At 36.8% G+C, this 25,694-nt stretch overlaps 1 protein-coding gene across 3 annotated transcripts in view; it reads left to right on the top strand.

The window, feature by feature from the left end:
* cdh19 (cadherin 19, type 2) overlaps positions 1 to 25,025 on the top strand; it is a 112,057-nt gene extending 87,032 nt beyond the window's left edge. For all 3 annotated transcript variants that reach the window (XM_044104137.1, XM_044104134.1, XM_044104136.1), the window contains 10 exons: positions 58 to 352; positions 2,070 to 2,189; positions 4,071 to 4,238; positions 6,074 to 6,264; positions 10,972 to 11,225; positions 12,887 to 13,023; positions 15,011 to 15,132; positions 15,455 to 15,572; positions 19,234 to 19,482; positions 23,527 to 25,025. In XM_044104137.1, coding sequence (XP_043960072.1) covers positions 58 to 352; positions 2,070 to 2,189; positions 4,071 to 4,238; positions 6,074 to 6,264; positions 10,972 to 11,225; positions 12,887 to 13,023; positions 15,011 to 15,132; positions 15,455 to 15,572; positions 19,234 to 19,482; positions 23,527 to 24,035 — 2,163 coding nt within the window. In that variant the 3' untranslated portion in view covers positions 24,036 to 25,025. The remainder of the gene's footprint in view (positions 1 to 57; positions 353 to 2,069; positions 2,190 to 4,070; positions 4,239 to 6,073; positions 6,265 to 10,971; positions 11,226 to 12,886; positions 13,024 to 15,010; positions 15,133 to 15,454; positions 15,573 to 19,233; positions 19,483 to 23,526) is intronic.
* Positions 25,026 to 25,694: the final 669 nt, after the last annotated feature.

Genomic DNA, 25,694 nt, shown 5'->3' with positions numbered 1-25,694 from the left:
CGTTTATCTTTTACCTCAGAAAAAGTCTCTAAACCTTCCTTTTTTTCTTCTCTGTAGGTCAAATCTGACTCTGATCGAGGCACTTTTACTATCAAATACATATTATCAGGAGAAGGTGCTGGAGATGTGTTCAAGATAGACGAGAATTCTGGAGAGATCTGGACTCTGAAGAAGCTGGACCGCGAGAAAAAGGCCTTCTATGTCCTTCAGGCCCAAGCTATAAATACAAGGACGGAGGAGCCAGTGGAGCCCCAGTCTGAGTTCATAATCAAAGTGCAGGACATCAACGACAATGCTCCTCAGTTCCTGAACGAACCTTATGTCTCCAGCATCCCTGAGATGAGTCCAGTAGGTATGTATTCTCTTTGCTGTTGTGCTGAGGCAATGTAAGATAAAAATAACTTGTTTTATTCAAATGATTAGTCTCTTGAAAAATATATTTAACAGTTTAAATTATTAACTGTGTCAATTGTTTAATTAGGGGTTTTCTATTGTTTGGATCTACCTTGAGTTTTTATGTGCTAGACCAGCACAAAGAAATATTTATCTGGAGTGGAAGGAAAATGACATGAGCGGTTTGGTCTTCTTTCTAAAGTGTGGCCTATTCGATACTTGGGAGGGGAGTGGTTCACAGATATTCAAAATCCAATCAGAATGAGCTTGGGTTATTTTTCAAAAAGAAACTGGAAGGAATTCTTGACTTCAGATATGCAAGAATAAAGAAATAATTAAAATAAGAACATAAAACAAAAGACCTGCAGCTATATTTGTAGACCAACGTGTTTTTTTTTAATGATTATCTATCTTTCAGATTTCTGGAAAGATTATTTGATTCTTTACAGGTTACTGTGTGCAGGTCTATCACATAAAATCTACACAAAATATATTGCAATTTGTGGTAAAAAATTCAAAAAATGTGGAAGGACTGAAAGTTTTGGCAAAGAACTGTACGAGAAAACACCCAACAGTTGTTTCCTAAATTGAACCAAGAGCGAAGGAAAATAAACAGTGAGATATAACTAGATTCTTAACTCAAAGAAGAGTCCTGAGTGCTGAAATATCTCCTGTGTTTCTGTTGAAAATAATGAGTCCAGCATGTTTTCAGGCTTTGTGTCCACATCCAGGAAGAAAGAGAAAGATAACCAATATATTTCCAAACTATGAAGCAGTAAAGGTTTGTTTCATACATTTTCCATTTACTGGTATGTTTACTGTAACGAGGTTGATCCAACCTTTTAGTTCTGAGATAAAACGGAACGGTCTTAAATGAAATCCCAACTGAAGCCCATGAACAAAGAATTATAGGAGTGTCTGTCATCCGCCCGTCCCCCTTTCCGGAAGTTAAAAGTATTGGATTTTCTCTCACAGCTTGGATGCTTTTATTGATAGATTTCTTAAATAAGCTTATTATAACCACTGCACTTTCATGGAAAAAAAAACATTACCATTTCATTTTGTATGTAATCTGATTCTGCAGCAAAATACCCCTAACTCGTAATAAATCACAATGAATTTGACTCAGAGAGTGAAAGTGAAAGGGGAAGGTTGAAGTGAGGGCAGCCGAAAATAGGAAACGCGGCGGTAAAGCCGTGCCTGTGAATGAAAGACAGACCACTCACATGGAAGAAAGAATGAGACAGAGAGCAGGCATGAGCAAGATATCTAAAAAACCAAGGTGAGGGCAAGGATATGGTCAGCTCAGAGAGAGGTGGCAAGTGTGAAAGATAGTGAAATAAAACTGAATCAAGGAGAGAAAACCTGGGGCAATAGGATAGAGAGATGTCCCTACAGGGCTGGAAAGGTTGTCACGCACACCTGCTCTATATTGTGAAAGGCCAACACACTCCCCTCCCTCCACTCCCTTCTCTCTTTTGTCAACATCCCTCCACTAACTCTCCCTCAGACTCGCTCTGCTCTCCGCTTTTTCCATTTCCACTGCCTCCCCTTCCACCTCCTGAGTCAGACAGACAGACCCTGCGGGACTGTGGCATAATCACTTTATTTCCCTGTCGACTGGAACTGCTGCCTGAGTGTACTCTGACTGTGCAATTCGCTCCCTGCCCCCACAGGGACCACAGTGGCCCAGGTGACAGCCACAGATGCGGATGATCCCATGTTTGGCAACAACGCAAAGCTCATCTACTCCATCCTGCAGGGGGAGCCCTACTTCTCTGTGGAGCCAAAGACTGGTACGGATGTTTTATGTCTAAATCCTTCTTCTATTTCCAGAAATTAAGCCTAAATTTAAAAGGCTAAAGATATTAGGAAGGGCAATTTGTGAAGTCTTATTTCATGGCCTGCACATTCATCACAGTAGTACAACAAACTTTTATCAAACCCCACCACAAGAAATCCTAAAAGATATTTGCTAAACAGGCTAATTTTTAGAAGAGTAATATATTGTAGCAGATTAATGGGAAAGCTCAGTGGAAGGATAGAAAAATTTGTCCGAACAGCAGCAGTCATAAAGGCTTTGAAGCATTCCGATTATAGGAATTTTGAGGGAACGCTTGGTGATGCACAGAATGCTGTATTCAGGGATGTTAATAGAAAGTTCAGTGGAAGGAAACAGCATGCTGCAACAAAGAGAGTCGAGCCAAGCTTACTCAAGAAATTGATCATAGATATGTGGCACATAGACAGTAGCTGGAGTCAGGGCTTCGGGAGCCACCATATGGAGAGGTCATGAGGAAATGGGCTTCAACTGTTGCAGTTCTTGTGCTAAGTCCTCCAGAACCAGGGCAGTCACAATCATCACAATCATCTTACATGAGATAAGAAAACAGACAGCTTGTTAGTGGTCCACAGACCTCTTTTCATATCAAACTATGACAAATTTCTTTGCACTCAGAAACTCAGCAAAAATATCAAAAATTATTTCTTGAAGTGTGTTTAAATATTTCACTCTGTTTGTAATGAATCTATTTACGATATTTTTCAGTTTTTGAATTTAATTATACAAATAAATACACTTTTCAGAGATATTTGACTTTTCTGAAATTCCCCTCCAGATCTCTTTTGACAGGACTAGACTCAAAGATCCTCTCACCATCAAACATGAATGGTGACAAATTTTCCTGCTCTTTTAGTACAAGTTACCTCATCTAAAATGTGATTCAACAAGTTTTCATGAATACAGGATTCATGCTTTATTACCGGGGTCAGCCACAGCACTTCCCACACACATTGTTGACCTGAACTGTAAAGCACTTTAAGGGGGCGTCATTGACGCTGAAGAAATTTTAAATGCAAATTGATGCAGTATATGGGAGGACAAAAATGACTTGTAACAGAGCCCATTGTTATGTTTTTTAAATAAAGCAGTAGGCAGCAGTCCATTCTAAATGTCTACAAGTCTTTATGTTTGTCGATGATTTCAGATGACCTGTAAGAAATAAGTCCAGATATGTTTTATTTTACCATCTAAAAATGTCGTGGTGGTTTCCCACTCAGTCATATGATATATGTGATCATTTATCAGCTCAATGCAAATGCCCAAAATAATTTTACCACTGCAGTTGTTTTGGTTATTGTATATTGTCATTATGACTGTTTAAAATTCTCTTGGAAAAAAACAACAACAATGTGTTCATGCAGTACTGATTGCATTTAATCCATTGGTTACTAAACATTGAGCACAATTCGGATGAGTTTTAAAGTGAAGCGGTTAGCTTACAGGATATTTGGTTTCTGAAATGCTTTTGTAAAGTTTAATGTCATGTTATCATAAAATTACATGACTCACTGATGGAAAGGATGGCTTTGAAGATACCAATGGTTCAGTCTGATTCTGAAATTGTTCTTCAGTTTACTGTTGCCCACAGCCTCCTGTCTGGCCAGACAGAAGAACCATTAAGCCATCTCAAAGAGCACTTAACATTTAATTTTTTTAAGCTGATTAAATTCTTGATGACTGTTGTGGGTGGCGCTCCAAAGGACTGCTTCAGGCAGACTTTTATTTACGTTTAGTTTAATGAAACATATGTACAACCCACAGAAATACACCTAATGAACCAAATGCTTCACTTCTTCTGTCGACTCTTTCAATCTCTTCTCCCTCCACATTGCAGGAATCATTGTAACGTCATGGGCTGATATGAACCGTGAAGCCAGGGAGGAATACCTGGTGGTGGTGCAGGTGAAGGACATGCTGGGCCTCAGCGGCGGCTACTCCTCCTCCACCACTGTTACAGTTACTCTAACGGATGTGAACGACAACGGGCCCACATTTCAGCAACGTGAGTCACGTACATGTCTCGCGGCTGATGCCAATGCCGAGGGCCGCATGTGCACATACAAAAAAAGTCTGGTAATCAATGAAAGAGTATGAAGTGTTGCAGACATCGAGGAAGTGTTTTATATTGTACCTACAAGGTATTTATTTGATCCTGCTCGTCTGCTTCGGGTGGGCGGCTGTTGCTGCTGGCGTTGCGTTTGACTGTGCACATCTTGGCATTCAGCCGGCAGCCCAAAATTAAAAAGCAGACAGTCGAAGGATGAGATGGGAAAGCTGCACAAATCTGTGTGTGCACACGTACATGTGCCACATGCTGGTTGAATTTAATCATTCACACATGAAAGGACATTCGTCATGACCTTTGGAAACAAACTGAGCCTTCTCAGGGATAAACCTTACTAAACGACTGCAGGGGGAAGAAATCAATTCTGCAGGAAAGAGCCAGCAAGGATTGAGCTTTTAACTATTAATGTCACATCCCAATTCATAGCAGGAGCCGGTGTATCCCATGGATTCTGTGTTTGGTGAAAAAAGCCTTATTAATATTAGATGGCTGCACTTCACTTTGAACTGTGCCCTCTGCATTGTCACATAATTGCAAATTATTATCAGCAGGGCTATTTTTTTTGCAGGAGCAGCTGGTTGCCTGTTGAGTTGCTCCCAGTAGTGCCAGTCCCTCAAAAAGGAGCCGCTCGAAGACACAATCAGATTTTCTCATCTTCTTATTAGAGTTAGGCTGGGATTATATGGGGTTTGCCACAACTTATCTGGGACTGACACAAATTGACTATCTACTCCAATGTTCTCTCTCTCATATCACTTTAGAAACCTGCAGAATCTATTTTCTGGCAATTAATAACTTACAGTCACCTTCTGTAAACAATACGTTACTGGATAAATATTTTTGTGGTATTTTACAGTAGCTTTCAAAAGCATTCATACCCCTCCATCTTTTATTACTTTTTCATGTTACAACCACAGATTTTCTATTCTGCATGAAGGCATTCTAATACATCAACAGCCTTGATATAAACCATTCTGTTGTAGCTTTGGCTGTATGCTTAAGTCTGTTGTGCTGATGGAAAGTGAATCTGCATCCCTGTCAAGTCTTTTGCAGTATCTTAATAGTTGTTTTTTTCTAGGATTGCTCTGTATTTAGCTCCATCTATCTTCCCATTAACTGTGATAATCCTTATTTTCTATGCTGAAGAAAAGCGTTCCAAGATAATAATACTGCCACCACCACATTTCACTATGAGAATGTTCAAGGTGAAATGCCTGTTTTGTAATTTCTCCATGTGTAGTGTTTTGCATGTAGGCTGGAAATAAAAAAAATAAAAAAATCTCGTCTGCCCAAAGCATCCTCTACCATGTTTGCTGTATCCGCTACATGACTTAAGATTGAACTTCCTAAGAGTATTTTTTAAAAGTACGCAATATTAGAAAATCATATACATATGCATTGTACGCACTAGTATCGCAATTGTCACTTTTTGTGGTGTGGCCCCACTTTCAACAATGCCATTCTTTTCATCAGTCTTTCATAAAGGACAATTTTATAGAGAGAATCTCTTGTACTGCTTTTTATTGACCTCTTGGTAGTGTCACTATTTTTTCTTTCTTTTTTGTTAAACATTTTCAAAACTATGTATGGCTTTTTTTAGTCTTCACATCCATGTGCGATTTTGTCTTGGACTTTCTTATAAAAACCTCAAAGTACAACAAAGTTTGTTGTTGTGACTTAATAAAATGTGGTCAATCCATTATATGCTTACTTTCACTTCCAAAAACATAAAGTAACACTAAAACATATCTATACCTCTCCTCTTTCCATAGATGTGTACACTTTTGCTTTGCCTGAAAATGCAGCCATTGGGACCACAGTAGGTAGAATCATGGCAGAAGATGGGGACATTGGCAGTAACGCCAAAATGACATACCGCCTGGAAGATGACCTGAAGGAAAGCTCCACTTTTATCATTGAAACAGACCCAGTGACACAGGAAGGAGTGATTCTGTTGGGAATGGTACGTACAGTATATGTGCAATTTGCTTCACTTACAGGTAGATTTCAAAAGAATTTTATCTAATGAAAAACCTTTCATATTTTTTGCCACTCATTTCAAAAAGGACACTCATATATTTTATAGGTTAATTACACATGGAGTGAAATATGGCCTCATTTTTCACGAGCTGCTGCATTAATCCTACCTGGAATGGAGGCGAACAGCCTGTGGTTCTGCTGAGGTGTAATAGAAGCCCAGGTTGATTTGATAGCAACTTTTAGCTCATCTGCATTATTTGGTCTTCTTGACAATATCCCAAATATTCACTGAAAGGTGTTGATATAGACAGAGAGAACACTTAGAGGTTCAAGAAACCGCCATGCTTACAATACACTGGGGGAAGCTCTGCTCTTGTAGATCAGCTGTGGATATTTGTAGTCATAGCATTTCTTTTTCATTGCCACGTGACCATGGTTGAAATAAGCATTTTTGCTTAATATATATGTTTACATTATGCCAGTTATTTTTCTATGAAAAATATGTTTTACTCCTTCTTTTATTTTTCTTTCTTCTTTGTCTGAAAGTGACTGTGACTTTAAGAAAAAAACATTCTGTAAATTCATTGAATAGTTGGTTGCCCTTTACACAGGATTTAGACTGCCATATGGTCTGTAATACCTCCAAGACTGTTCAAACAAGTGTCTATTGGGTAAAAATTGAAAACCTATGTTTAGGTGTTAAGACAACCGTGACTCCACCTGTATTACATCTGCCCTAGGATACTCTCTAATATCTCTGTCACACTATTGCATATCCTCTCTGTATTCCAGTGGTGGAGAAATACATACTATCCTGGAAAAATAATGGTTTGGAATCACAATATATGTATTTGACACTCATACCAAATTTGATCACCAGATACATTGTCACAGATTTATTTTGGTCCACCTCTAAAATATCACAGGAATGAATCAATAATAACATTATGTTTTTTCTACATTTTTTGCTGTCTTAAGGCATTGCTCACCTCACCATGTCAGATGCTTGAAAATGCAGTGAGCTTGAGTTACTTTCTGATCAAGTAGCTGCTCATGTGTAACCACTCATTGATCATTGAACTAAAATTTTCAGGTGCTTGATTAATTGGTAAATACAACAAAAGACAAAAAAAGCCATCATTGTGGAAGTTAAGTAAACATTTTGTTGCAGCAGAACACTGTAAATTCCACACCCAGAAAATCCAAAGCTTTTGTGTCTTCTTTTGATCACTCTGAACTGATCTCATCAAGGCTATAAAGCATGAAGATGTGACTATTATGCATTTGTATGATGCTAGGTTGTCTCTGACAGTGTGGCAGACTATTTTCATATTTGAACTATAGGATAAGAAAATGCTTCTTTTTTTTTTTTTCAAATTATTAGCGAACACTGCTAAATGCACAATTTGGAGTTGGCTGTGTTTCCCTCACAGATAAGGTCCATTTTCTATGGCTGGATTTTTGTTGACATGGGGGTTTTGGAATATTTGTTTTAACTTTGTGGTAACATTCCTTCTGTTATGTTACCACAAAGGTAAAAAAGAGGGGCAACCTAATTCCTATAGTAGCCTTGTCTCTATTATTTCCAGTGCAGAGATTTTCATGATGGTTTCTAGCCTTGGCCACCCTTCTTTTACAACCTGTGATGACCAACACATGTAGATTACTGCTGCTACCAGCCGATCCCCACACCAATGACCTACATACTGTATGTTGCCATCATGATAATGAACTAACATGACTGCTCCACAGATAATTTGTAAATGCTCGAAGGAGACATTACAGGAAACTCTCACTCCATCACTCTTTTATACTCTATAATAAGGAGCGCCACAACATCCTATAAACCTCTCCTAGATCCAATAAAGATGTTTCACAGTGTAGCTGATTTTTTAACTGATGAAATACAGCAAAGTCTGAGTTCATTCAACTGGACACATTTGAAATGTTTAATACAGTAGAAAAAAAATGCATTCATATTTAATGAGTAGAATGCATTCAATTTTTTCCTTGGATATTTCTTTGAAGGGCTGTATGGTGGGCAATGAGTACTAATGAAGGTCTGCACATATTATCCCACATTACTGTGAATCTCTCAGCTAACTTTAATTCAGATAATTTTAAGGATCTAAATGCTTTATTGACAGTAGTGTATTTAAAGATCTGGGAAAGATGTTTTCATTCCATTAGTGATTCATTTCTCATTAGCTGTGTTTACATGGACTATCTATAATTACCTTAATAGCCCAATCAGTAGTAAGAAGATCGTCATGTAAACACCACAATCAGATCAGACTGATCTAGTCTGGCTCAATCAAAATTAATTTTTAATCAGATTTAGAAAGCTAGAAAACGTTTTTGTCTGGATCAGCAGAAAATAGAATCTGAGCCGTAGGTACATTTAAGTGTACTCTTTCTCGGGTTGAAAAATTTAGAGTTATTTTCTGCATATATTTGAATCTTTTCAGCATCATAGAATTGGGAGCTTTCATCAGTTGTAAACACATTTATTCTGCAGTGGATTCAAGGATATGATCAGTAGTTTATTAGTTTATTATGCTGCAAATTTCTGCTTTAATTACTTCTTTAAAAAAGTACAAAGTTTTGTGTTTTTCAGGGCTGAAACCTATTTTCAGACATGAAAACAGTCCGATTCTCTCCCTCCATTTGTCTCATGTTATACTCTCTCAACAACATAATGATAGTTTTAACAAGGTTTAGTGCAGCTTTAAGCCTGACTAGCAGTAACTCAAATACTTGCTTGACTTGCATATGAAGCCCTAATATCTTGGTTTCCACATTAAGCCACACATAAAGTGTAGAAACTTTATCTGTATGTGTGATCCAAAAAAGCAGCCTTTTTTCACAATTATTACTGTACTATGGTTCAGTCTTTATTATTTTGTTATTATATTGTAGCACAGTATGATACATGTGCAACAATGAAGCTAGGTTCAGTTTTCCGTTTACTTCAGGCAAACTTACCATTCCAATTTTTGCCCTTCCACTGTACATCTCACATTCTGCTGAAATTTACAAATCGTTGTCAAAGAGTGGTGCAGAAGAAAACCCTGTTTTTTACTACTAATTTTTTTTTCTTGGCAATGCAAGTGTTTGGAAAAGTTCAGTGATATAATCGAGTTTAAGAGTGTGCACACTTTTTTTCTTCAGTATAGTTCTTTTCACTGCTCTCACCATCCATTTTTACTGTGTCTGGTAAATGTTCCTATTAAGTCCAGCTTTGAAAACACCAGGCTATTACTGCTCATATCGTCTCCTGCAGTGACTCTGTGACTTTGTTTGCAGGTAGAAAACACAATTCGCAGAATGACTTCGTGCATTTTCCAAGGTTTCCCCCCAGGAAAGCTTAAAATAAAGAGGTCATGCTGGCAAAAAGGCTCAAATCAGAAAAAAGATAAAGAGGAAAAAAATAACTTTATTAATTAGGGTAAAAAACTTTATTAAGTAAGGGTAAAAACCAACCTGGCTTCATGTGCATAAGTAAATACCTCCACATACTAGTAAATTATCAATCCATCTTGAAGGAAGTTGTTACAAAGTGATAAATGAGTCTTTTACATCATTTTCTTTTTTCTAACATTTTTTGCTTGAGGTGGTTTTTCAGCCATATTGAAATAGATGTATTTTGAAAAACTGCAATGAAAATACCTTGTCACATCATTTCAGTCATGTGATCAACAGCCAAATGCTACTACTTGCGAAAATGTCAAAGAAAACAACAGGAAGTAGTAGTCTGAGAATGGTGGTTTGTTTTTGTTTTATTTCTGGACAATATGCAGCTGGCTCCACCAGAGCGCTCACAGCATTGCACAGTTCATAAAATGTTGTGTGTTATTAGAATATGTTGAATCCACAGTTTTTCTGTAAAATTGTCGACTATGATTTCCCCAAAAGTTTGCATTTCTAGCTGCTCCCAAATGTAAGGGGCCTGATTAAGATGCCAACGTTTCCTCTGAAGGTTGATAGCTGCTTTGACTGTTTACATCTGTCACCTTGATTTTGATTGACATGTAGCGGAAATAGCTTGTTCTCGTATTATTTTAATTAATTTTATTAATTAATGGAGAGATCAAAATAGTTAAATTGTGGGGGGATTTTACATGAGCTGAATCTAGACGAAGATTCGCGCACATTTATAATGGAAATGGTGCTAGAGAAAAACAGTAGGATATTATGTATTAAAACATTGTAAACTATACAACTATTTCTGTCCGACTCGCCTTGTCTGGTCATCCTGTAACTACACTTATGTGGCTTGAAAGAATTTCTTTTTTCCACTAACATAGAAGGAGTCAGAATTGTTTTCCAGCACAAACACTGTAAGTAATTTGTTGCTTTTCACGACAGGCAGGAGATTTCTACTTAAACGCCATGAAATGGAAAATAAATATTGACTTTGTTTATGAATCATTTTGAGCGTGCGGTAATGTTTCGCCTGCTGTTTTTGCTATTAGTCGCATCTTAATGTTTTTCAAAACCATAGCATTATTTAAGAGTTTTCTCACAGCTTGGAGCTCATTGACAATTGCTGAACATCATTAAACAGGTCTTACTTCCAGTGGAATAAAGCACAAGTTGGGGAAATCTGATTGAAAAGTTGATCAGAAACATAGAGCTGTACTGTTGTTGTGAAATGTTAGTTTTTAAAAAAATTTTTATTGTTTCACAGCCTTTGGACTATGAATCCAAGAGACGCTACATGATGGTGGCAGAAGCAGCAAACAACCACCCAGACACTCGGTTTTTGCCTATGGATGAGTTCAGCGACAGGACGACACTGAAGATTTTTGTGGAGGATGTCGACGAGCCGCCTGTCTTCCTCTCAACACTCTATGAGTGGAAGATTCCTGAGAATGCAGCAGTGGGAACAGTGGTTGGCACCGTTAGCGCCAGAGACACTGACACAGTCAACAATCCCATCAGGTAGTGTGAGCAGGAGTGGAGTGTGGGGTGGGGGGCATCTGCCATCTAACATCCAACAATCGGCATGATAATGACGGGTAAGACACCCAAACTGAAAGACCTGGAGACAGCTTCCTCCACAGGGTGAAAAATCATTCCATTTCAAACAGGCTTACTAGCTTGCTGCATCCATTTCTACCTCCTTGATCTCTGGATACCCAGAACATGGTCATATTTATCTCATAATACTTTAGTGGGAAATGAGCCCTCCTGAATAAATCATGACATTTCTTTTTTTTTTTTTTTTTCGCACCTCATGGGCTTTTCTTTCTATTGCAGCGGTATTATCGCAAAGCGACGTCGCAGAGAACGTGCAAATGTAATAAAGCACCATACGAGGTGGCATATGGAATTGAGATTTGCCGTCATTTGCAAGTGGGGCACGTTGCAGAGGAGACAGCCGTACAAGCGCTGCCTGTAGTCCATCTCAGCAGAGCTTAAGAGTGGCAGGTGCTGCATATCATGCTCAGCGCAGCGTCTATTATTGTCCCTCCGGTGACAGTGTTTCATTGATTAATAAATTCAGGCTGACATTTCAGGGGTTTCCAGAGTTCCAGTAAATATGATTAAGTTTGCCATGTCCAGACCTTCTTTGAATTAGTGCACAAAAGTGATGTCACCTTAAAGTCAGATAAGAGTTAAATATATGATCATTTTAAGGACAATGCTCGAGGAAAAATACATATATATATATATATATATATATATATATATATATATATATATATATATATATATATATATATATATATATATATATATTTTTCTCACAACGGTGATGATGGGAAGTTGGTGGACAATTATTCAGACTCCTCAACTATGATATAGACATGGGCCACCAATTATATTAAATCTGTGAATAAATCAGGGAGGTCACCATCCTCTGAACAATGAAAATATTCAGAAAGCATGCAAAAATTAGTCTGAAAACAAATTCTGACTTGCTTAGATTGCTGCATCCTTACACAGGTGATTATGTAGGGGTCTTCTTACCATCCTTGCTAGTACAAACATGTGATTCATCTCCATGTTTGTGGTTTACTTTTAATCTCTGTCTGTCTCAGATGTAACATAGGGCATTCATATACTTTGGACGCACTGGAATTAAACTTTGCACAAGATTATTTGAAAAATAAAAACCTCTTCCAATGCATTATCATACATAATACTTGAAATGGATGGACGGTTAGATAGATGGATAAAACTAAAAACATTATGTTAAGGAAAAAAGTTTGAAAAATTAAGCTATCCATTCTCCTCTGAAATGCTGTTAAATTCCATGCTTTTTTTTTATGTTTCTTCTTTGTTTTATAAATTACTCATCAGTTATACATCTCATCGAGTAAAGCAAGGGTTGCTAATTAAAAATGAAAATCAATTTATATTGACTGGAAGCATAAACAAATCTGTTATCAGTGTAAGGTGTTGTGTCCTTGCACCACTTTGTTGTCACTTTTCTCTCACTAGCTCTTGTGTGTACTTGCTTTGCTGGATATCTGTCAACAGATAAAGAAATGAGCAGTTTGTCTAATTAATTTCCCTGCGGTTTTGCAACGTCTTCTTTGCCCAGAAACCAACCTTCCGTGTTAAATGTGCCGTTTCTGTGTATTTCTCTCCTCCAGATACTCAATCGACAAAAAGACCGATGCCACCAACGCTTTCAAAATAGACCCAAACAATGGAACCATAGCTATCGCTAAGGCTTTGGATCGAGAAACTGCAGACTGGCACAACATGAGTGTTGAAGCCAAGGAAACCAGTAAGGACGTTTTGTTGATTTGGATCTTGTTGATAGAGCAACGGCACATTTATTTTCATTCCCATTCGAAGCCTCCAATCAAATGTGTTTCAGCATTATTTTTCCTTAGGAAAGTCACAACTAACTAGATGGCTGTATTTTTTTTTACTTTTGGAGTGAATGCATATTAAAAAAACTGCAAACTGGTATACACGTGAAAACTTAAAAAAAGAAGATAGAATTGAAAAGTTCTGATTGTTATTTGATTTCTTTTTTTTTTATAAAGCAGTCACAGATTAATTTCATTGTATATTTTTCAAGGAAGATTTCTGCTGATTTAATTTTGGTGATTGTCCTCAGCTTGTGAAAAAACCAACTTCAGTTTCTTGTTTTGAACATACCAATAATAGAACAAAATTGAATGCAAAATTGTGTTATGACCTAAGCAATTAAATCAGTTAAAGAGAAAACTGCTGACTCTTCATGTAATGAGTAAAGCTTGATTTTCACAGTGTACTGAAATAAAAAAAAGAAATGTGGAAAGTGGAGTGGAAGGAAAAACTATGGTCAAAAATTGAATAACCTCAATTTCAAAGTTAGTGTCTGGGTGCATGCATCTGTGATACATGCACCCAGTGGACTTCAGTAGATGTCTGTCTAACTTCTTGCACTTGTCAGCTAACATGTTGCAAGTAACATTAATCGTTTGTATACAGATTCAGTTTATTCACCTGAAATGCTTGGTTGATGGTGACTGTAAATAGTACAGCTACAGGTACATATGTACCTGTGGAGTCCATGCAGTGAAGTTAGATGATCAAACAATTACTCAACCAGGGTGGATGGGTTGATAAACAACAGTAGTACCAGTCATAAGAAGCAATGGTAGATGTAGTTTTGTTGTTTGTATGAAGCAAAAAACAATATTTCCGAAGAGCTTTCCAGACATAGTACACTCATATTTATATGGCTTTATGCAGGGAACAAATTTTGGTTTCAGTTGTAAAAAATGTCATCTATTAAGTTTCATGAAAGATGAATGATTTGAACCGAAACTTTTATTCTTCAAATGCACAATTTTGCAATTAAAATTTAGTCAGAAAAATAACACATTAATGTTATAATGTTATTGTTCACAAACTATTTCACATGCAAACACTCTATGAATAAAACATGAGTTTATAAAAGATGCACCTGGAAAGTTATGACATGCCTTTCAACTTTCCATTTGTAGCATTTCAGTCCATTAAAAGATTATGTATAGTTCATATTGCAGGTAGAATGGAAATAAAGTCTTGATTTATCACTCTGAAAAATTGCACAGCTGGTTGCTAAGCACATTCTGACTGGGATATTTCTCATCCTTAAGCAGAGTTGTTCATTTAACATGAAGCACACACTGATATTGTCTCTGAAAAGTCTTTTTTCTTTAACCTCCCATGCAAAGTAAACATAGATCACTTGATTGTCTGAAGTCACCTGGACAGATTACTCTTTGCAAAATAACACAAACTTAGTCAGATTACATGAAGAGCAGAAATACTCTTTAATTGTCTAAAATCAACCTTGGATCGTCAATTGAATTTTAGCTAAAACTTTGACTGGGATATTCAAACTCATGAATATTCTTTGATGTAAACCATCCATTCTTGCTCTGGCTGTATGTTTAGGATTGTTGCTGCTTTTACAGGTTAAATCCATCTTCTTTTCTACTTCCCCACCACCATTTTCATCTAAATGTTCTCAGGGTGATATTCAGTGTTCTTCACTCCACATGCTGTTTAATATTCAGGGCAAAACACTCAGTTTTGTGACGTTTGTGGTTCATTCAATTGCATCCATTGATTATTATGTTCCGGTTCTGCTCAGCAGTCCTCATTGTGCAGTCGTGTTCTAAGAGCACCAAACATTTATCAGTCTGAAGTGTTATTTTGCCACAGCTTTCACAAAGCATCTGTGATACATGCACCCAGTGGACTTCAGTAGATGTCTGTCTTCACTGCTGCAGTGCAAAACCATTTATCCTCCTCCGTGATGGTGTTCATCATCGTGCTGGACGTAAACGACAACATGCCAAGACTTGCGAGGGATTACCAGCCATATATCTGCGAGGGCACGCAAGCAGGAGAAGTATGTACATTATGATGCACTCATGTTCAGGGTTTGCATCGCTGTAATAATAAAAAAGTGTTTTAATATGGTGTAATGCTTTGTCACACAAGAACATAGACATTTGATCCTGTTTTCTTTTCTGTGATGGTGAAATGAAAACATTTGATATTTGTACACCAGGTGCACTCATTAAAGTACCAGCAGCTGAATTCAATTTCTTTTTTATTTCTCAAAAACAAGATGAATAGGTAGTCGAAAACCAAATGCATTGTATTATATTATTTTCGTGCTTTAGTAATTGCAGTGCTTATTGTTCTCCTCTCCCTTTGTGTCTCTTGAGCTCATTCATCTTCTCAGTGCTGTCGACCCGGACAAGGCTGTGGAGGAGCACCACTTCTACTACTCCATGGTTCCTCAGGAGCGCATCAATCCAAACTTCACCATCAGAGATAATCAAGGTTACATTTACTTGAAAAGGCAGCTAATAATACTTTTAGAATTGTGTAATGGGTTCATAGATTTTGTAGTAGTGCTTATCCAGATAATTCACTTTCCTCAAGTTAACTAATCTATTGTGCAATAGCTAGTAATTAGTGTTTTATTGCTATTTAAGAAAGCTGCTTCATCAAGATTGTGTTTTATCTATCTGTTAGCCCAGGATTTCTTCTTAATTTTTCACCAAGGTCTCTTCAGTTGCATGAAGACTGGAGATACATAATTTGTCTGAATAAACAATCACTGACTGCTTGCCTGGTAAAAGTTTCAACATTGTTCCCACATTGGATTCGGAGTATTGAATTTGATCAAAAATTAAAGGATGTTGGTCCTGACACAAATCCTTGAAAATACTCAATAAGCATAACATTTCAAATGCAGATGGAAGTTGGGATTTTTGCTATAAAACACTTCTGGTCTTAAAAGGGAAAAAATAATCACAAAGCAAATCCTTGAGGTTTTGTTGAAGTCCGAAGCGCTAGAGTGTATCCGGAAGGTATTAAGGCTTCACTTTCTCCACATTTTATTGAGTTACAGCCTCATTCCAAATAGTATTAACTTAATCAATTTCCTCAAAATTCTTCACACAACTACCCTATTATGATGATGTGGAAAAAACAAATTTTTGCTAATTTATTAAAAATAGAAAACCAGAAAATCACATTTATGTCAGTTCTTACAACCTTTGTTTAATAATTAATGACATCAATTACAGCCTGGAGTCTTTTTGAATATGATGCTACAAGCTCAGCTTACCAATCTTGTGGCTCATTCATATTTGCTTTACTTCTCCAGGTTGCAAGACTTCATAAGGATGCTGTTGATTTATTAAGATTTAGGGAGTTAATATATTTTAGCTTCTATTTCCAAAAAACGCTCTGTAAACATCCATGCCAGCTTGCTGCTCATTAGTTCATGCTGGTAAAACACAGTTTGGTGAAATGACACCTGGAGGTTTCGTTTATTTCACGTTACTGTCTCGCTGGTTCATTTTATTCACACACAGAGTCTAAATCTGAATCTTGTTACATCTACAGGGAAAAACAGCAACAACAATATTGGCCTGCTTCCAATAAGGTATTCCTGTTAGGTTTTCAGCCACCTATAAAAAAATACATTTCCTTAGACTGGATGTAAGGTACTCCATCTTTATAGACAATATACTAAGCTGTGTGGAAACAGAGCACAAAAGCTGCAGGTACATTTTTCTTCTTTGGACAGAGCCAAATTAGTTTGTTGTTTTTTTTTTTCTTTATTTTTTTTTTTTATCTCTGCTTGCAATCTGAGCTTCCTAGCATTAAGCTGTTTGCAGACATGCAACAAATGCACATTTAAAGAATCTGATTTGAATAAAAACATGGTGTTTTGCTAAATAGTTTCAAATGTAACTGATTATAGTTATAGCTTCAGTCTAGGAAACAAACTTTGGTGGCAGTTTAAATAAGTCCTCAATGAAGTTGAGCAAATGAGCTCTTGGGTGACTTGGTCTTTTTGCAGGGACATTTGGCATAAATTAAATCTGTAATTATTCTAGGAAGAATAAATGTCATTTTGAGCATTCCTGACATTTCTTGCAGAAGACTTAAGGCTACACCTCTGCCCACCAGTAAAAAATTTGATCAGTCTGTATGCATTTCCTTACAGTGCCTGTAAAACTTTTGTGAGCATAAATTCATTCAATGAAAACACCAAAGGACCAATAACAGAACACAAAACAATAGTTTTCATATACATTTAACAGTCTTAACTGAGGCCCCTCAACACATAGGTGTCTGCCTTTTACGTTTACCCACGAGAAAACCTGTGTCCATCCCATGAACATCTTAATTTTTCTTGATATAAATGTGATTTGTATCCTCAAAACTCTTGGTTTTAAGAAGTAGTGTTGTCTGAATATGTATTATGTTATAATGTCCGATTGGACGTACTGAAAAGACGGTAAATGACTATTAGTTTATTGCACATTTTGAAATGGTTACTGTAGACTACAATTACACTAATAGAAAAACAAAACTGCTTGAACTCAGGCTACAAACACACACATGTAATACACATACCAACCTCTCTGACAACCCGTCTTTCTCTCATTTCCCTCCTTCTCTGTCTTCCGATCACACACTCGTCTTAATCCTCACACACAACCACACATTTCCAACAACAATGAGCAAACAGAACATTTACTGCAGTGTTGCTACTCTTTGTCAAAGAACCTCCTATCTAAATTATTGGACTTCATTAATTGAGTCATAACTTAGTGGTCATAACTTATTGATTGATTAATTTGAACTTTAAATGAGAGTTTATCCTATGATTAGATGGAATAATTACATAATTTGAAATGTTTAGGCAGCAGATACAGTAGTTCATCTCTCATTGGTAGTTTGTTGAGTTTCTCAGTCTCTGGCTTCTTTAAAAGGTGGAGGAAGATTTCAGTCAGTGAGTCATCAGTAGAAGAAGATTGAGCTGAAAGTGGGAGACAACAGTAAGAAGTTGCTTGTGAATTGTCTCAACTGAAAAATATGTTAAACAGCAGTTATTAAACCTCCTAAAAGATCAGAAATTTAATTTCAAAAGATGTCCTCATCTACCAAAATGCTGAAGTTTTAAAAATAAGGCATAATTTTGTAAACAAATTTTGACTTTCCTGACAAACGCATATCTTGAAGAAAACTAATAGTTTGTCCTTAAAAGTGTAATGTGACATAAACTGCATGCTGTTAAAAATCCACTTCTGATTGGTTGATCAGGCTAAACTACTATTCTGAATGTTTAATTTGTTAATTATTAACCTTCTCCTGGTAGTTGTAGAAGATTACAGAGAAATCATGTGCTTGTTTGGTTTTCTTTTTACTTAATTAAATCATCAGAAGGTACAGTGATTATTAATAATAATAATAACAATAAAGTATTTTTGATTACAATAATTACCAGGCTAGATTATTCATTAGGAATGGAGAAAAAAGTTCTTCAGACAGACTTTTATGATTGAATTTTGATTGCTTAAAAGACAGATTTGTTTGTTAGCTTAGCTTAATAAAACTCGACAACTGCTACACTCTTAATATTGTTCACATGCGTAAATCTTTGAGTGTCTTTAGATGAGTAGTTTTCAAATTTTTTTGCGTTGCTCGAGATAGTAAATGAACATTTTTGCTTTGTTAGTCAGAGAACTGTAACTTTCTAAAGGTTTCCAATTAATAGAGAAAGTAGGAATAGAAACATGTCAATGGAACAGAAAGTACTTTTAAATGTATTAAATAAGCTATAATGAAACATACAATGGTGCAGTGAATTGGTGATTAGTCATGCGAGCACCTGACAGCCATCCAGACAGCGACAGGCAGATGAATAATGAATCAAGAAAATTAACAGTAAAGAAAGTGCATTACTATATGCCACACAGCTTATTTTATGTCAGTTATTGTTCAGTGGTCAAATTAAATGAAAGAAATGCAATGAAAACAGATTTTTCTTTTTATCTTTATATTAATCTTTATGAAAAATCTGGCTTCAAATTTTAAGTTGTATTAGGTTTTTCCGCCCACTTGTAATCCTCTTTCTTTGGAACCCGCACATGGAGGAGCAGTCACTAAAAATTGTCTTTCACTCTTGACATCGTTCCAGATAACACGGCAGGCATTGTGGCGCGCAGGAGCACTTTCACACGTAAAGATCAGACTCAGTACCTGCTTCCTGTGGTGGTGACCGACAGCGGCACCCCGGCCCTCTCCAGCACCACCACGTTGACCATCGGTGTCTGCAGCTGCCTCCCGGCTGGCCATTGTCCCACTGCGGGGGTCGAGGCTCTCGCTCTCTCCGGGGTCAGCATGCAAACCTTAATAGGGATTTTAGTCTGCCTGATCACTCTCACTGGTAAGTGTGAATGGACGTGATGATGACTTCCTGACAATCTTTTTAACAAGTGAAAGTCAGTGTTCACTGTTCTTGAAGTCATGTATATTTCCTCGAAATGGGTTTTACTCAGCTCTTCTGTCTTGTTTTCTGTGCTATTACAGATTTTTCAAATTGACATGTCATTGGTCATATCTAATCTTGTTCCCATTTGTTTTGCATTTCCGACTTTTTAAATCTGTTGATCAATGAGATAAAAATCAGCTTATCAAAAGTGTTAAAATAAACTCCCCCTGTGCTCAACAGCATTCTCAAATTTGTGCATTTCAGAAAACTATAACCACTTTGGAAATTTGTAGAACAATGTTAGTTTAATATTGAAATAGGAATTTAAATTGAAAAAAAAAAAAAAACTTGAGACATTTACCCAGGTTAATTTTAATTTGTGGCTAGCTGAATTATTAAGGTTAGTAGTGTTTCTTGAGTCTTAATATACCCATTCAAATAAACCATTACATATTAAAATGAAAGACCTACAAATAGTTTGATGACATAATGACAGATTGTGTCTCCAAGTGACCTTGACACATTGTTATTGTTTTAAGTGGTTCTGCCTTGTAGTTGTACAATTTAGGTCTCAAATGACTAAAAAGGCACAAAATGGCAAAGGGTGAAACTGCCTGCACCTGTTTTTGGGAATGGAAACCATTAATTGGCTTATTTTTTATGAGAAGAAATATGTAGATGTGGAGATGATAATGGATCAGATGAAGAAACAGTCTGTTGTGATCAGTTGCCATGTTGAAAGCTGTTTAAACATTTGGGAGCAGACTGACAGACTGGGCATGAATGAAAAAAAATAATCTCTCAATTATTTGAGACACCATGATTAACTCCATTCCATCTGCGAGCATAGTTGTGATCTTACCTCTTTATGTCTACCATTCCCTCATAACATGTCAGTTTTTTTGTGCCATGAAAACGTGAACAATGATAAATCATATGAAAAAATTAAAAATGAAAAAAGAAGTAATTATCCTGTTATGTAAGTGTGCGCATCCTTAAGACACACATTGTACCAACTTTTAATCAGCAAACATTTTCTGATCAAAACTGAAATTAAATTGAGAAAATCTACAGTTTCATCTGAAGAGACGCTATTCTAGAGAAAATGGTACCAACACTGTAGTGGAGGTATGTTGCTCTTTTAGTGATGCATGATGACCGAAATATACTCATTTGGAAAAGTGCCCAAAAAGTTGAAGTCTGGTTTCATCAGACTCAGACTCACATCCTCCAGTGAGGTTTTGGGTGATCATTCCAGATAATTTCTTTGGAATGAATGTATTTCTGCTTCAGTATTTACTCCTGACATAAGGAGGATTGTACCTGTACCTGTTGTAAGAGTTTTAAGGAGAATGCAGCGTGGGGAACTGAAATACATTGGAAAAATGCTTCTTGACATTTATTGGCTGGCAATTTCAGAGTAGCCAATTCAAAGCTACTCTGCCACTGACTGGCTGGACCTCCCAGAGTGGAGATAAGGAAGACGGTGGATGTAAGCTAGGTAGCACTATGCTCCACCGTGCATATTAATGCATTTTAAGGTATATTTGACATTTGAGCTAATAAAATAAATATTTATCAATAAGGGGTCTCAAGAATTTGTGCATTTTAGTGTTTCACTGGCGGCTGTGACCCAATCCCTGCAAATACTGGTGATCCACTGGATGTTTTTGTTTTTTTTAAATCGGATTGTAATTATTTTATTAAAGGTTTTTGCTGTACCGGTGGCCTTTGTTCAATAGGAGCTAGACAGGAAGTGGGGTAGAGAGAGAAGAAGAGGACATGCAGCAACAAGTACATTTGGTTCCACTAATCAAATTGGGGACAGCAGTGCTCTGAACTGTAGCCTCTGAATATGGTGTGATTGCATGTCCTTCCACTGAGCCATATGGCATCCTGAATTATTTAATTATTTTAATGAAACCGATTTTATAATCGGTTAATAATTAACAACAGTAGCAAAACTTCAGAGAATAGGAAATGATGATGAACCCATGACCTCATTGTGCATCCTGTAAGTGAGTAGTAGACCTTGCAAAAAAAAATGAAAAGGTTTATCCCACCCAAATTTCAGAAAATAATGAACTGACAGTGATACTAGCATTGGACTGCCTGGTGACATCCAGGCAAACAGATCATGTCTGTTAATCAACAGAGAAGTTTCCGCAAAGTTTGGACGAACAATGTATTCTGCTTATATTGCGTCACTATGTAGTCAGGATAGAGAGCTATGAGGCACAGCTCCATGAGGTTCGTCAGATACTGCAAAGGAAATATCAGTAACAACTCTCTGGGATTTTTATATGTTATCTGGCATTTCATAGACACATGTTTTAAACTTGTATAAGTTCATAGCTGTATCTTTTACCCTTCTTGTTACATCAGTGAGCTGCAAGAGCAGCTTCTCTGGTTTTTCTTACTGGAAAAAAAAAAAAAAATTAAAATTACCTGAGGAACAGCAAAAGGAACAATTTAAACAGCGACCTGGCAAAAAGACCTCCCAGGGCCCAGGATTCAGAGAACATAATTAAAGTCTTTGCCCTTTACCACAGCAAGTGAATTTTCATATTATGTAGACATCTAAAACTGAGTAAAATATTTCCAATCTGTTGCGTGTTGCTAAGTTTTGGTGATGTGTAATATTAGATTTAGTGTGTGCACACTTTATATATCTTAGTAGATCATTTTTAAAATGATCTACTAAGGTCGTCCTCAGGGTCTTTGAGCTCATTGGACTTCTGTTTGGAACAAGTTAAAATAATTTTGATGTGTTTAACCATTTGATTGCATTTAATTATAGAAAAAAAATCCAATCAAAAGGTGGCAGTGCAAATGTATACACAGCCCACATTTGAACTGGGTTGTCTGAAATTCACTTCACTTTCAAAATTAGTTTTGTTTGATGTCGGCTGGTAACAGTTCCAAACATTAATATGATTGGGTGGCAGCAGATTAAAAACCCCCACATAATCCATTATGTGAAGAGCTCCCTCTATTCCAGGAGTTCATGTTCAGTTCTGTCACTATTACCAGAACATCTGCTTTGCTCTAAGGCTCAGACATTTTCTACTAAGCAGAAGCACCTTTTGCAAAGAGATGACAGCTAGGTCTTTGTCAGAGGGTGTGTAATAGCTGCTGGGCCAGAAGTAAGATAATGTGTTACATGGTGACATAGATAAGTGATAGAAGAGTCTAAACTACACATTTTCGAGGCATCTCATTGGTAAACAAACCATAAAATACTTTAAAAGAAAATAAAACTGCTAGCATAAAACAAAAAAAACAAAAGTCATGTTTTTCTGAAATGTTGTTTTCATAAAGTTCCTCTTTTCCAGCAGATGTGAACTAAAGCACTTCCACTTGACAACCATTTGGCAAGTATATGAAACAGCAGGGTTTTCATTAACAAATTTCTGCTTTCATTGTTGAAGCCACCTTTTTTTTTTTTTTTTTAACTCACCAGCGTGCCTTTAACACACGATTACAATGCTGGAGCGTGCAGTGCAATGATGCCAGGTAATGAGTGTATTGGTTGCAATACATCAGTACCAATGCCATCCTGGGACACTGATGGGTGTGCATAGTGAAGAGCATTATTATGACCTTAGCTGCTTTGTGTCCTCCCTTTGCCCATCACATGAAAGATTAATGACAAAACCCGCTATGCTAACACTTCTCAGAGAACAGGAGCCTGTTAGAACAGTAGAAAAAGAAGATAAATGTTCTTTTAGTATTCTGTGTCACAAGGAGCAAATAAAGGAATTTAGTCTTTATATTTGAAGTGAAATAAAAAAGTAAGATATTACCAATGGTTTTTTTTTTCATATTTGCAGGAAAACCTGCTGCAGGAAAACAAATCTGGCTGCTATTATTTTCTTGCATGCTCCATGAGGCACCGTATGTTGTGTCTTTTTTTTTTTTTTTTTTTTTTTTTTCTTCTCGCTAAGCTCATGCCCCGGTGTTTAACTATAATGATCTCGCACTGTGTTGTGTCTGCAGCACTGTCGGTTCTAATGCTGATTGTGAGGAGGCACAGGCGTAAGCAACAGGAGGGGACAGATTTGGAAGTGAAGGAGTTGGAGCTGCACGAGACCTTTTCCCAGAAGGTCCTTTACTACGGAGAGAGGGGAGCCGGCCTGGACTTCAGCCAGCCTCCCATCCCACTGCGCCCCCATCCGAGGAGGAGGGACAGGAAACTGCGAAGGGAGGAAGTCAGGGCCAGCATACGGATGTCGCTCCGAGAGTCACACCTCATTGGGCCAGAGGACGAGGTATTCAGGCAGTTTATCCTGGACAGACTGGCAGAAGCCGATCAGGATCCTTATGTCCCACCATTTGATTGCCTTCGGACTTATGCTTACGAAGGGTCAGGGTCGTCCTCAGGGTCTTTGAGCTCATTGGGCTCCTGTTTGGAATTTGAATCTGAGAAACCTGTGTGTAACTCCAAGCCTTATGTAGTGAGACTCACCCCTTGGTACGGAGGAGCAGAGGAGGACACATTCTTCTAAAGAATGCTTTATTTTATTCCCCAACCTTTTATATATTGATAACAATTGTTAAAGGGTAAAAAGACCAGGACAGTTTGTGTCCAGTAGGCTTTAATCAAACAGACATTGGTGATTTCTCATAGGCATATTCACACTCACTCATTTTCACATTTTATCCGGACATAATGTGGTAGGTCAGCTCAAAGTAATTCAGCATTCGATTTTGAAGATGATTGAAAATGATCCATGACTTTCAAATGTTTTATCAGTGTATATTATTTTGAGTAAAGGTGAATACAAACGTTTGCCCCACGTTTGAGGTTTTTATTTAAAATAAATTGCAAGCCATGTTTCTGCTGCCTTGGGTTGGTTTGCTACATAGTATCTGAATGAAACCAAAATAAAATACATTGTGCGTGTAAAATGTGAAAAAAGAAAATCATGTAGGGTAAATATTTGTACCAATATTTCTTGTAGTTTTTTTTTGTTGTTGTTAGATTTCAGGCTGACTTCTTCTCCCTGCTGTTAGGGCTGTTAAGGCTGCAGGCTTCAACATTTTTTTCTTCATCTTGACAGTTTGCACAATGACAAAGTGTACTTTTTAAAATGTCAAACCATTGCTGTGAAGATACTATCAAGCCTTATATAAAAACAGCTACTGCTGGCAAGCTTCACATATCCAATCCATTTTGGCAGCTGTACTTTTGTTGCTTTCTAAAACTGCAAATACTGCTTAACTTTCCTCTGTGTTCTTTACTTCTTTTAAATGTTATATTTATTACCTAATACAGAATTTCAGCCTGTTTGACTGGGATTGTGTATCATTTAGTTGAAAATATTATTTCAATGAGATCATGTAAAAGGGGATTAGAGGAAATAAAAATCATGCTCTTATATTTGTTATTTTCTTGCCCCTTCTTATAGATTTTATCCCACTTCTTATATATACTTGCTGTAACATTAAATGGCCTTTTGGAACTTGAATAAAGCTGGATTTGAATCTACCAAAAACGTTTCAAATTATAATTGTATTGTAATAATCAATGGCTCAGTCCACAATGTGCTTCTGTTTTACCCTTTTCCAATTCATATCCCAAGTTGTCCCCCTTTTCTCCATCTTCCCCTCTCCACTCTCATTTCAAACTACTTTCTTCTTCTATTGTTCATCAGTTCATTTCTCCTTTTAGGCGATACTTAAATTTCACATTCACAGCAGAACACAAAATTGTGCAAACTTTCTCCAAATACAATATATTTGTCCCATTATGAAAATTTAGAAAATCAGTTAGTATAAGCTTGATAGATCTGCACAGACATAAACTAATACTTTGTCACAGCATCTTTCCTGTTCATTTTCAAGATTTGATTGTTTAGAGACACCATTGAACACCTGCCGACTGTAGTGAATCTGATGTACTAGAAATAAAGTTTGAAAGACTTTGTAGGAATTTCTTGACATTTTATTCTTTTTAAACCTTCAGCAAAAGCCACAGAGCTGTACAGATGTCCATTATACATCTAAATTTAGATTAAAACCTACCAAGGTTTTACTAAATTTAGCTTTATTTTAGTCTTAGCTTCTAAAGTATTGGTGAGACTAAAATAAAGCTGTGTAAAGATAGTTTATACAGTTTGTTTGCAACGTCTTAAACTTAAAAAAGCTCACTTTTTCACTTTTTT

This window comes from Gambusia affinis, linkage group LG21, assembly GCF_019740435.1.
Source record: "Gambusia affinis linkage group LG21, SWU_Gaff_1.0, whole genome shotgun sequence".
NCBI classification, from domain to species: Eukaryota; Metazoa; Chordata; class Actinopteri; order Cyprinodontiformes; family Poeciliidae; genus Gambusia; species Gambusia affinis.
The sequence above is the reverse complement of the archived record's forward strand: the minus strand, read 5'-3'. Positions and strand labels throughout refer to the sequence as shown.